General features: G+C 41.8%; 4 protein-coding genes across 8 annotated transcripts in view; 2 read left to right on the top strand and 2 right to left on the bottom strand.

The window, feature by feature from the left end:
• The first annotated feature begins 927 nt into the window (after window positions 1-927).
• On the top strand, window positions 928-3,853 carry si:ch211-140b10.6 (protein POLR1D-like). Its single transcript, XM_046068136.1, has 3 exons — window positions 928-1,084; window positions 1,593-1,667; window positions 3,233-3,853. The coding sequence occupies exons 1-3, from the start codon at window positions 1,059-1,061 to the stop codon at window positions 3,576-3,578; spliced, it is 447 nt and encodes a 148-aa protein (XP_045924092.1). The 5' UTR covers window positions 928-1,058; the 3' UTR covers window positions 3,579-3,853.
• A 1,191-nt stretch (window positions 3,854-5,044) lies between these two features.
• Window positions 5,045-9,756, top strand: pdx1 (pancreatic and duodenal homeobox 1). Of its 3 annotated transcripts, XM_046067947.1 has the most exons (4): window positions 5,085-5,161; window positions 5,296-5,354; window positions 5,478-6,223; window positions 8,741-9,756. In XM_046067947.1, the coding sequence occupies exons 3-4, from the start codon at window positions 5,827-5,829 to the stop codon at window positions 9,124-9,126; spliced, it is 783 nt and encodes a 260-aa protein (XP_045923903.1). In that variant the 5' UTR covers window positions 5,085-5,161; window positions 5,296-5,354; window positions 5,478-5,826; the 3' UTR covers window positions 9,127-9,756. The 3 variants fall into 3 exon arrangements, with proteins under 3 accessions (XP_045923910.1, XP_045923893.1, XP_045923903.1); XM_046067954.1 differs by having other exon boundaries at window positions 5,045-5,817; window positions 5,908-6,223; XM_046067937.1 differs by having other exon boundaries at window positions 5,046-6,223.
• Window positions 9,652-11,024, bottom strand: urad (ureidoimidazoline (2-oxo-4-hydroxy-4-carboxy-5-) decarboxylase). The gene is made up of 2 exons (XM_046068003.1): window positions 10,322-11,024; window positions 9,652-10,183 (listed from the first exon to the last, which is right to left on the bottom strand). The coding sequence occupies exons 1-2, from the start codon at window positions 10,494-10,496 to the stop codon at window positions 9,837-9,839; spliced, it is 522 nt and encodes a 173-aa protein (XP_045923959.1). The 5' UTR covers window positions 10,497-11,024; the 3' UTR covers window positions 9,652-9,836.
• Window positions 11,025-11,157: 133 nt separating this feature from the next.
• The window catches only part of flt3 (fms related receptor tyrosine kinase 3), a 12,434-nt gene continuing 10,783 nt past the window's right edge, over window positions 11,158-12,808 (bottom strand). For all 3 annotated transcript variants that reach the window (XM_046067229.1, XM_046067221.1, XM_046067213.1), the window contains exon 24: window positions 11,158-12,768. In XM_046067229.1, the coding sequence (XP_045923185.1) occupies window positions 12,568-12,768 (201 nt within the window). In that variant the 3' untranslated portion in view covers window positions 11,158-12,567. The remainder of the gene's footprint in view (window positions 12,769-12,808) is intronic.

The raw sequence follows: 12,808 nt of genomic DNA, 5'->3' as shown, positions 1-12,808 counted from the left end.
AGAATAGTAATTAGCCATTAATAATAACAACCTTTGCAAAAAATCTCACTTGCAGGTCAGTCAGAATATGTGTTTATATATGAGTTTCTAATAAGCTATCAGGTCTGCAGATATGAATGTTAAGAATTAATAAATAAATGGTAATAAGCTATCAGTCTTTCAGCGCAGTTTTTTTTGTTTTTGTTTGTTTACCTTTATTTATTCAGGGGAACTTCACTGACAGGAGGCTTGATCACATGCACACCTGGAAGCTGCCCAGTACAACCACAGTTGGATCTGCTGGCCACTGAGCAGCTCCACTGGAGAGGTTGGGGTTAAGACCTTACTCAAGGGCACCTCAGTGGTTCACTTTCCACATCCAGATTTCTCCTGCTGGTCCGGGAACTGAACCGGCAACCTCCCGGTCACCTTTAGGCCACCACTGCCATTATAGTTAGTTACTTTGCAGATGAAGACATTTATATAACCGACCAAATACAAAATCAATTTATGATGCACTAATGCTGATTAAACTGCCCCAATAGAAAACGTTAAAACGCCAAAAACTGCAACATTAAAATGCACTGACATATTGATGCATCATCAATACTAATGAGTAGGCTACATGTGGTGTAAAATGAGTAGGCCTACCGTATTTTTAGTTTATTTTTACTTGTAATGGATCGTTTTTATATTTTGTGGTATTTCTGCATTTACTTAACGCTCTACTGTGAACCACTACTTTGTGTAATTTGTTTGATTCAAACTGTGCAAATAAACAAAACTCAAGCTAAAATATCAAGATGTTAAGTGGTATTCAAAGCGTTTTCGACTTTAATTGATCCATGAAATACATTTACTAAAGTTATTTGTGTCATGTTCGTTTTCTGTCACAGAAAGACCTGTAACAGTTAGTTGCTGGATGTGATCAGGCATCGCTAAGGACAGCGAAAAACACAGGGTCCTCCGTTGAAGGACCTCGCGGAGAAGTAAACAGGAAAGATGCTGGAGTAATTTACGTACAACAATCGATTTTAGTCTATTTAATTGTATCCCTAATTGTAATTGATTACGACGCGATGGCAGAGGAAAACGACCTGGAAAAGTACGTAACTATGTTGCTGTTTGCACCCACTTAACGTTTGTAGTTTGCAGCAGCGCTCACTTCTAGCTAGTTTACCTTCAAACCCGTAGCTTAACGTTACCACCCCTCCATCCGTAGGGCTATTTTTGGTCTACAGCTGTCTGTTTTGTGTCGTAAGACGAGGGTGAGTGTGTAGTGGTTGTAAGGAAACCCTGTCACCATGACAGATATCGTTAGCTGCCTGTGCTGTGTGGTTAAAGGTCGGCTAAATCAGTGTCTCTCCTCTGCCGAGACTCTGCTGATTCAGCAGCTCGGGTCAAACGAGGACACTGCCGCCGTCCCTCATTCACTCACTAATGATTCACTTTCTCCTTTACACTCTGCATCACTCTGTGTTCTCTCACTTAATTAAATTATTCTCCCCTTGGCTCCCCCTTGAGGTGTTGTGCCATCTTTGTCCTCAACTTATCCCCGGTTTCCTCCCCTTCACATGACTCGTTTTGATATTTGTCTTTATTTATCCATGTAGGCGCGCAGTGGAGGAGCTCCTGAGGGAGACTGACAGGGCTCGGGTGAGAGCAGAGACCATGGGCCCTGCAGGATGGTGAGCACTTTATTTGACATGCCATCTGTATTAGCCTGCACATATCTGCCATCTGTGGACATTTAACTGCTACTCATCAGCTTCGCTGTACTTGCACTGGGGCAAGTTTTGTTCTTTGGGTGCATCACCTATTTGTGGTGTGTTTAGATTTACTCTGCGCACACTCTGCCTTGTTTCTGTGCTATATTCTCCGCCAATTTGTTCATGTCCTTAATATATAACGTGTACACAACAGTAGCTACTCCTCCCTGGATCCACATCAATTTATTTAGACAAAACAACACATTAAATCTGACACCTATTAAAAAAGATGCCTCCACATAACATGGCATGACACATTTTAGGAAACCAGCATTTATAGCAACTCATTTATTTGTAAATAAAATTATGCTTATTACTTTCTGGAGCTTTTATAACTGCAAATTAATTTCATGTCACCATTGCATGATAATTTACTGATTCTGTATTGATCGAATGTATCAGTACTGTATTATATAACTGTGTTTGAGCTATGTTGCAGGGTCATTAATGGGTTTGTTTGTTTTTTCTGAACTCACTATATTGTTCTATATGACTGAAATGAACAAGGTTATAGCCAATTTACTAATGTTTTATTGTGTAATTATTTGCCATCCCCCAAACTGTCTTCATTATGATACTGATTATGCCAGTATACCCAGCTACAGTAAATGCAGTGCTAGTTACCCTTGTTGCTCATTTTGTCTTGGCAAGGGTGCAATTTAAAAATACTCAAAACAAAATGAAATAGATTGCTATTAGTTAGTTAAGCTGTATCTATTCAGAAAGTCTCCTTGAGATCTAGAAAAACCTCATACTGTATATACAACATTGAAAACAAGAACACAGAGACAGTCACACAAAGCAGTCATCGCCACACACATTTACTAAAACAATCACAAATATTTAAAACAATATCAACAAGTAAACTTTAAAGAGGTCATATTATGCTCATTTTCAGGTTCATAATTGTATTTAGGGGTTGTACCAGAATAGGTTTACATAGTTTAATTTTCAAAAAACACCATATTTTTAAACTATATTGTCATACTGTACATTGCTGCAGCACCTCGTTTCACCATGTGTGTTGAATGCTTTGTTTTAGCTACCGAGTGAAGCATCTCACTTCTATTTAATCTTTGTTGGGAGTTGCACATGCACAGTACTTAGCTAAGGACTATTAGCCAATCAGAAGCGGGCAGACGTCTTGTTACTGTGTGTGCTGCAGCTCAGTGTGTTTCTCCACCAGTGTTTTTGAGGGCGTGTCTGACAAGCCGCTAGGTGAGCATTATGAGGAGTGCATAGTGATGCAGATAGGTTAAACAAGGCTGGACTACAATCGATCTGTTTTCAGGCATTTCAGGAGCAGTGTTTTCTGTGGGAGATGGAAACTCCCTTTGGGGTGGACTTTGTTTATTTTCTGGCCAAAAAGTAGTCAAGTCAGCCTTTATTATCATTTCAAATGGTTATTAGCTCTGAATTCAACTAAGGATGTCAAGTCTATCCTGTCAGATGTAAAAAGTGTGTCTGCTCACTCCTCCTTTCAGGTTGAAGTGTCCCCTGCGGAGCCCCAACAAACGCTTCCTCCTGAACACCCTGCGCTCCACTGGCCTGCAGGGGCGCACAAGTGAGCCCAGAGACGGACACTCCATCTCAAGAGGGTGCCTGAGGAGCGACTCCCCGGGAAGAAGACGGGACCGCAGCAGAACACCTCCCGGATATCACAGAAGCAACGGAGGCCACGCAGACCATAAACACCATCACAGGGAGAGCTGCAACAACAAAGATAAGAAGCAGAGTAGTGACAAAGACGGGGGTTACCGGCACAAAGACGGCAGAGACCGGAGACATGGGAGGGATGGCCAGAACAGAGACAGACTACTTCATAAATAAAGACCTGGTTCTTTTGCAAAGGCCACTCCCTGTCCAGGGAGCACAGAGGTGGGCACTTCTGAAACTGCTCTCTGGCGAGCTAACACACCTCACACACCTGCTAGCAGGCTGAAAGACCTCCTATTCATGTTGGACACCGCATAATAGAAGGAGCCATATAAGACTTTCAGGGTGGAGAATTGTCTTGCAGTTTACTGTTCATGTTTGAGTTTGTTTTGTAGTTGGAGTATTTTTCCTCCTGATTTTCCACTAAATAAAGTGGATGTTATATTTCAGGAAATCAACTCATTTATAGCCAATATTGTAGGGCCCTCCCCTCTCACGTTCAATTATAATGTCGTTCAATTATAATGTCATTACAATTCTTCGGTCATTATTCACCAGCCCTAATGTTTACATAAGCCATGCTGCTGTCGCCACTGGGTAAGCACATTTTATCACGTGTCCAACTTTTTTGACATGTACATGCAGCTATCAGAAATGGGTTTGTTTGTCAAAGGAGAAAAAAAAATCTTGTTTTCCTGACACTCCTACATGTGCAAGACTCCTCCTGAACAAGTGGTCTCCCACAATGGATTAATAGGACTTTAATAAGGCTGTAATGGCAACAATATCTGTTAACTGTTATTATAATAATAATAATCCAGTGATTAAAAAGTCACAATAATTCTACTTGTTTTAATGGGGTCATCCGGGTTTCAAGACAACAGATGGACATTTGCTCAAGCGTTGAAAGTGGTATAGGGCCTTTTATATCTTTCCCATCCATTTGTCTCCATGTGTTTAAGCTTACAGCTTACACTCTTTTATTGTTCTACATCCAGAGAGTTTTTTATTTTTTATTTTATAAACGTGGCACTCTCTTTGTTCATGATGACCCTTATAGGTCTATTATAGTAAAATTTAATCTGCCCTACTCCTTGTTTGAGCCATTTTACGCAGAATCTTGTGTCTGTCAGCCAAAATGCGCTTAACGCCCCTCATGCCTCATAAATCACATTGTCCGTCTCCGCTGTGGTGGAGAATAGCTTCGGTTAACTGTTTCCTTCCTCTTTGAAACAATGATCAAATATAAACACCATTAAGCCATAATGCAGGGGGGTGATTTGTATAGAATTGGTTTACTTGAACTTTATAGCATCGCTGAGTGCCCCATTAAGATACTGGGGAAAGGGCCATAATTGCTTTTGAAGAACTCAGTGCAAATAGTGTATTGTTGCACGCTATCAAGGTAAAAGCCCCGCCATCCTGCACAGTTTATGAAGAATAGGTAAATCACTCCGATCGGAGGCTCAAAATGTGCGTAAATGCTGGTGGTGAGCTCGCGGGGCTGTGGAGACACGCTCCGCGCGCTCGCCGGTTAATTGAGTTCTTTTGCTCACTCCAGCCTAATTGGTTAACCGCGAGTGCTGTTGTTTAATGGGGCGAACACACACCTGCCAAAGGCTAATGGCCAGCAAACATGGCGAGAGTGCTGCAGCGGCCGCAGCAGCAGCTCGGTGTTTGTTATCGCCGAGGGCCCTTCGTGCGGGGACCACACGCGCTAAATGGTGTTAAATGATGCATTTAGAGCAGTGTAATGGGTACGTTTAAAAGTCACAAAGGTGTAGACAAATGAAAAAAAAAACGAGGGTGTGGAAATAGACTATGGTGTTTGAGTTTTTTCTCCCGAGTTTCCAAGACAACTGTCTCATCATCCAGGTCTCTTATCTGGCAGGTCAACCAATGTTTGCGCCCATACATATCGATTTATCAGCTGCAGTGTGCAGACGGGAGGTATAACCATATAAATTGTCGATGCTTCATTGTTTGAGGACAATCCTACATGAGAAAACATGTTTCTTTCGTGCGCTCTAGACTTAAAAGGAGCTGTTGAACCTTTTTTTTCTGTGTGTACAGGCAGGGTCTTGGCTCTCACAGATTCACCTGTTCACCTGTCGATGCTATAGGGGACAAACACGGGTGGGTGCCAGGTAAAAGTCACGGTATTTACAGAGTGGCATTGATTTACGCGCTGACGGCCGTTCTGTTCAATTTACTGAAAAATCCCACAAGCTGCAAGATATCCTGGAAACTGAGGGCTACGGGTCTGCCGTTTTGAGCAAACAGTGAAACCAATGGCTTTGGCGCTGCAGGGTCACATGGTGGCAGAGTGACACACCTGTGTGGAGCCGTGAGGGGCCTCGCAGTTGCGCCAGAGACCGGTAGAGCAGAACGTCCACGCCAAGGCAGGGCGCAGGTACGGTACATGTGCGGGTCCACGGAAGCCATGAATCGGGAAGATCATTATTATCCATCTCAGGTTTTTAAAGACTCCTGTGCCTACCAGAGATCACAGGGGGAGGACTACAGCCACAGCCCGCCGCCCTGCCTCTACATGAGCAGGCAGGTGCACTCTGTCTACACACCGCCGGCCATGGGAGTCTTGGAGCAAGCCAGCCTTCCTGACATTGCCCCCTCTTACAGTCTACCCATGCGGGAGGATCCAGGTGTGCCTCAGCTCCACCATCCTCAGGGGCTCCAGCAGCAGTCTCTCACGCCTGCTACAGCCTACGGAGACACGGGGGATCAGAGATATCACCTCCCTTTCCCCTGGATGAAAACCACAAAATCTCACTCGCACACCTGGAAGGGACAGTGGGCAGGTAATTCTTCAAAACCCGCCACACATCAGTAAATGTCAAGTAAATAAGATCCCTATAACATAGACCGTTACGGAATAAAGAACTGAGATTTTAATTGCAATCACTCCATAGAATAAGATTATTTCAAAAATACATGCACCGTTTTGTTTACAACATTGCTCTGTAGCCATAGCAGTAATAAGTGAGTTTCTTAGTGACTCTTTCTGAGGCCCGTAATGACGACATGCTCCCAACAATATGATCCTGGGTGTTTCAGTTTACCTTGTCAGTCAATTTGTAAAAGGCCCGGAAGGTCAGCGCTTGCTTTTTATCAGGTCTTATCGTCACAAAAATGTTGGTTTTGTCTTTACAAAACATTGTCACAAATCGCCATATCTCAAACCATCAAAAGGCTGCATAGCCTATTCAAGACTATAATAGGCCCTTAAAACACCCAAATCTACAGCAGTGGTTTTTGATTGATGTATGCCTTAAAAAAAAAACTTTTATGCTAACAGTGAAATGTTAGTCCAAATTTTACCATTTAAATTAAATTACTGAACCATTTAATTTATCATTTTCTTCTCTTCTACTGGGTGGTATTTTAATTACATGACTCTTTTGGCTTTAATTATAGGCATATCAAACTAAATTTTGTTTTCTAATGAGCTGATTTTCCTCAGAGAAAAATGTGGACGTCATCCAGACCACGAAGTTTCTGCCGCAAAAATCATCAGAGAAAAGTTTCAGACGATTCAACAAACCTTTATTCTACGTCACTGATTTGATATAGGCTATGGCATTTTTTGAAATTAAATCATATTCCGTATCAATTGACCTACTTTTATGCGCAGTTTTTTTGTGAATGTTAATTGGTTATAGTATACTGAAGATATATCAATGACTTTCATATGTAGGCTGTATTTTTTAAGTAGCATGTTTTCACTAAATTTAGCAATAAACTGCGAAACGTTTTTAATAGACGCTGACACTAAGAGGGCTTTCATTTCAAAAAGGTTGATGTAAGTGTTGCAAAATGTAAGGATAATATAGTGGATGCCAGGGTCAAAGCTGTCAATCGTGCTCTTATAAATAGCTAGTCCTTTATACCGTCAGTGGCTACACGTTTCTATGGTTGGTATTTACAGTTAAATTGTTATAGCCTGTATCTTATTGTCCAGGTAAGTTTTAATCAACAAAGAGACATTTCTAGAGGGAAAGAAATATATTTAGAGGCTACATCACTTTCTGCTCTAACTAGCTGATTGGGCCTTTTTATTGATTTGTAGGTTTTTATTTTTATTTACTATTTATTGTAATGCACCAAATCACCAAAACAAATCCCTTTATATGTGTAAGCCTACTTGGCAAAACAGCTCATTCTGATACTGATCGACTGCAAGAAAAACCCCAATAATAAGGCAAAATGTAGGTTTGGCTTACATGTCCATTAAATGCGTTCTTTTTTTCTGAAGTTGTTTATGTAATAAATGTTTTTTTGCATGACTGTTTTGATTTTGATGTTGAGGCCATGTGTAAGTTATAAGGGTCATTCCTGAACTGAGTTAATTTACTAAATCTAGTCGTGTTCCTTATGACCTGAGGAGGGACTCGGGAGGTCCCGGGTAGTGAGGAATAGCGCGATGGCTTTAGAGACTGCAAAGTTACCTGTTTCACTCTCACCCTCGTTTTCTTCTAAGCTTCCGCAAATCAGCCACAAAAACATTTGTGAACCACGTCTAAATGTGTGCTCTCAGATGTCACAAACTCATCTATCAATGCAAACTCTGCTTTTATCATGTTTAATTTGTAATAGCCTATCTGATCACTAGTAGGATGTGGGTCACCACATGTAGGCTATACATTAGGCTATTATTTGTTTTGTCCACAGTAATAGGAAACAACAACCTAGAACCAATTCAATAAAATTTTATTTATATAGCGCCAAATCACAACAACAGTTATCTCACAGCGCTTTTCATAAAAGAGCAGGTCTAGACCGTACTCTGTGATGTTATTTACAGAAGCCAACAATTCAACAAACCAAAACCTTAATCTTAATCTCCAAAATATGTTACCCATAATCTTTAAAAGCTGCACTGAAATGGAATTTAGTGTTTTAAATATAATAGGCTACATTGTCCTGACAACATATTACAGCTTTAGAGCGTCTTCATAACACCTGTTGCTTCCATATTTCAACTAAGGACGTAGGCAATTTTTCGGTAAATTTTAAATAACTGTAAATTCCGTGTAACGTTGAATAAATGTTTATTTTACTGGCTATTAAAACAAACATAGCCAACACTGTGGTTTCTGCAGGTAGGGCCTACCTGCTGGAGTTGTCGGAATCTAACCCATGCACTTCTAATAAGGCTTATAGGTCATGTCCAGTAAAAACTTAAAGGATAATTATTACAATTAATTTACTCTTTACTTTAGATTTAGTCCATACTAAATAAATAATAGGTAGGCTACACCTGCAAACTTTAATAAATGATAAGCACTTGTACACTTACAATCTCTGTTTGTCTCTAGGACCATACGTAATGGCGGAGAGTGAGGAAAACAAACGCACGAGGACGGCCTACACGCGCGCCCAACTGCTGGAGCTCGAGAAGGAGTTTCTGTTCAATCGCTACATCTCGAGGCCGCGCCGCGTGGAGCTGGCCCTGACCCTGAGCCTCACCGAGCGCCACATCAAGATCTGGTTCCAGAACCGGCGCATGAAGTGGAAGAAGGAGGAGGACCGCCGGAGGGCGAGGGGGGGCGACCCGGACCAGGACTCCTCCATCACCTCTGGAGACCAGGGGGAGGCCGCGGGAGGGGTCTCCTCTACGAACGGACCTCACACCACCTCACCCTCTGTTTCCCCGCAGCACGGCCACTCCCTCTCCGTCCCTGGGTCCAGAGAGCCCGCATAGACCTGCAGGAGGGACTTACATTCACACTGCAGGGATCTTTTTCAAATAGGCTATTTAAGGCAGCCCACCTGAGAGGATTTATATTTTAGGAATCATATAAGATGCAGAATTAGGGCGAAAATGGAGGGAGGGAAACCAACAAATCTCCCTTATAGTTAAGGCATTTAAATCTGGTGTTTATTTCCCAAGGACCCCCTTGAACTCTCTCTCTCTCTCAAGGACCACCTATGCCTCCTTATTGGATATCACTGCCTATCGTTTACTGGACTGAAGGGACATTTTTTTTTCATCCCACTTCACCCTGGTTGCTTTGAGGGCTTTTGGGCACCAGATGGCATGCTGAGACAACCAAACCATGCAAAGCCCCTTCAGAGGCACTGTTTCATGGCCTTATTAAGTTTTACAGTGCATTATTTTCACCTCAGACATGTGAGTAGCATACAAGCATGTTTATGAATGTATATATGCGTTATGACTGTATTTGCCATATTATCAGTGTCCACGTGTAAATAAGGCTACGCCATGTAAAGTGTTCAATTAGAATCAACGATACACATATTTTATTGTTTGAATCATTAATTGTACAGTACGGTGGATGAATGACACATAATAAAGTTGGAATAAAGCAAATATCACAGCCTATGCAGACCTGAGAACAATGCCAGTCTTTACCACAGGTGGTTAAACTGGAACAGGAGAAATGAAATTCATTACTTGTTGGTTGCGTCAGTTAGCACGAGACCCTGGAGACGCAAGCGGCATATCTTCTTCACCTCCTCGATGCCGCGCGCCCTCTCCACCGCGCGCTCGTTCTGGCAGCGCTCGGACAGCTGCAGCAATATGCTCGCCTTGTCGTTCATCCGCGCGCAGATGACGAACGGGAACCCGAAGCGCTCCTTGTAGTCGTCGTTGAGCCGGGCTATACGCGAAGCTTCCGGGGAGCTCAGAGCGTCCATCCCGGCTCCAGCCTGCTCCTCGCGAGACTCCCGGGTCAAGGTGCCGCTCTGGAGGTCTCTGCCCGCGAGGTCGGGGTGACACCTGAGGATCCCCTCTTTACCTGCACAAAGGGCGACTCTCAGATTAGTTAGTAGGCTAATGTTTTATCCCATGTAGGCCTGAGGGGCAAACAACCACCCAAAACTTCAGCAGAGCTAAACACTAAATAAACAGCTACTAAAATGTAGGACTGTCTCACCTGATTCTGGGAGAGCATCGATGAAGTCACTGATTGCAGCCTCAACAGCTGTCAGGCTCACAAAGGGACGCCTCGACCACACAGCAGCTGCTACAATGGGACACTTCTCTACCACATTGCCGAAAATATTCACAAACTCCTCGTAAGGAAGCGCATTCACTGCGGCGATGTCCATGTTCACGTGGGGACACTACACAGGCAGCGTTTGTCGACCTTCGGACAAAACTTTGCAACAAGGGTTCATGCACTGTTGGACACAGCCCCTATGCCTGCTGAGGTTAATATTTTCCTTCTCACATCAACTGCCAAACTTTTGAAATAGAATGGAAATAGTTTGCAAATGTGTTTAACACCGGGTTCAGACTACCTATGAGCTCGACAGACGTCGTGCTCACTAGTATGGTGTAACCCTGAGCGGACGCCCCGTCAGACAGATCACTGTATTTGTGCCTTCCACTACGACTTCTGTGACGGTGATCAACAGGCGCGCAGAGCGCTCCTCATTGCGCAACTGTAACCCAAGCAAAGAGCCATAGTGCCGCTAAAAGTGTGAAACAGATATAGGCTAACGGCAACAGTCGTTTTTTTCTCACTTTCGTTGATGTTTTTCTCTACACCAACAGCCAATTCAATAAATTCAACCCAGCGTGATACACACCGCTTCGGACGCCATTGTTTGTTTACATTCTTGTTCCCGGAAGTCAGTCCCTATAGCACCTCCTTCCGTCAGAGATGATTGACTAGATGGGAAAATAAAAATATTCCTCTTCTGGCCTCTTGAAATGCCCAAATAAAACAATTGGAGAAGAAAATCACTTTTTGGTTGACCTAGATCGTTGTTATTAAAAGTACGTTTTATTGCAGGTATAATGCTATTCCTAAACATGACAATATAGCCTAATGTATTAAAAAAAAATGTTAAAATAAAATAGAGAAGCTTGGTTTGAACAAATACATAAATGTGTACAAAACTGAGATAACACAGGCCACAACAAAATAATTACCATTACAATTATATTTATAAGACAGTATTTTAAGGCAAAAGGTTGTTTCTATAGGTCTATGCATTGTAGCTTAAGACAATAAAACAAAAAAAAAAATATTGGATGAACCTTGATCCTTGATCAGTTGCTACAGGCTGAATGTAGAAAAAGAGTGACAACTCTAGGCTATAGCTTACAAGTCTAAATACATGTGTAGGGAAGAGTGGCACAACCTAACACATTTTGGTTTGGACTAAATAACTGAAAAACATTTGCGTTTGATTAATCATATTTTTATACAAGCAACACACATCTCTGCTACAAATGAACACTTGAAGTTTATTTCTGGGACCTACCGTTCTTGTACAATTGTGCTGAATGTTGAGGGAGTGAAATTTTACAACTTCTCCCATGTGTGGGGTTAGTTGTAACACTTGCTAGAATATTCTGTTCATCCAAAAAATTCTATCTGATTAAATTAAATTATATGTATATATTATAGGTGAATAATTTATGGATCTATATATGACAGATATCCACACATCCATTTAACCCTCAACCATCATGAGTCGATAAATAGATAAGTAGATATTTGTAGATATTATCACTTTCCATCCATGATATATATCATATAAAGAAAGAGAGATGTCTTTTCATCTAAATTATGGTCTATCATGGATTTATATTCAAATGGTGGGCCCAAGGGAAAGATGGAATGTATCCACACATCAAAATATATATGTAAATATTGATAGGGGTTGGTTGTAACCCCACTCTGCTGAGTTTGTCTTTAAGTTGGTCAGCTGTACTACATTTTAGGCAAAAAAATGGTTATTAAGGTAATCTCTTTGATAAACTGACCTGAAACACAATCTGCTCGACCCTGTGCAACAACGTATAATGTCTGTGTTACATCTTACCCCGTGTTAGCTTGTGCCCCGTGCTCCCCTATATTATACAGTCCTGAGAATTTTAGGGATCCTTTTTTCACTTTTAGCTGCACAATAAAAAGATAAAAAAGTCAGTATTTACATTCAGACCACATTGTCAGTGAGAATATAATTCGCTCAAATCCCGTAGGGGAGAAAAAAAAAACATTGTATGTTTGGTTACTTCTGGAGATCCTGAAAAGGTATGTTAAATATATGCTACATGTCCCGAGTAAAACTTTTTAATATAATATAAAGCAAATGCAGTCTCCTGTAACTATTGTTAGATAAAATGCTTTGAACATTTGGTCAACAGGCTTTCAGTGATAGGGGATCACTCTGTATCAGACGGCTTCAGAAGCTCCTCCTCAGCTGCCACGGTGTCTACTTTGCTCTCTTCAGTCGCATGGGTTCGACAGTAGTTATTGGCTGTCTGCGTCTTGTTCTCGCTTTGTCTTGTCAAGGCGGAAATGTCCAAAATGGCCGGTGCATTCTGGTAGTCGCTGGATGACTGGTCGAGCATGTTATGGTAGAGCTGATAGAGGAAGGAAGAAAAGGAGTAAGTTTAGATAATA

This window comes from Micropterus dolomieu, linkage group LG01 (assembly GCF_021292245.1).
Source record: "Micropterus dolomieu isolate WLL.071019.BEF.003 ecotype Adirondacks linkage group LG01, ASM2129224v1, whole genome shotgun sequence".
NCBI lineage: Eukaryota > Metazoa > Chordata > Actinopteri > Centrarchiformes > Centrarchidae > Micropterus > Micropterus dolomieu.
The sequence above is the reverse complement of the archived record's forward strand: the minus strand, read 5'-3'. Positions and strand labels throughout refer to the sequence as shown.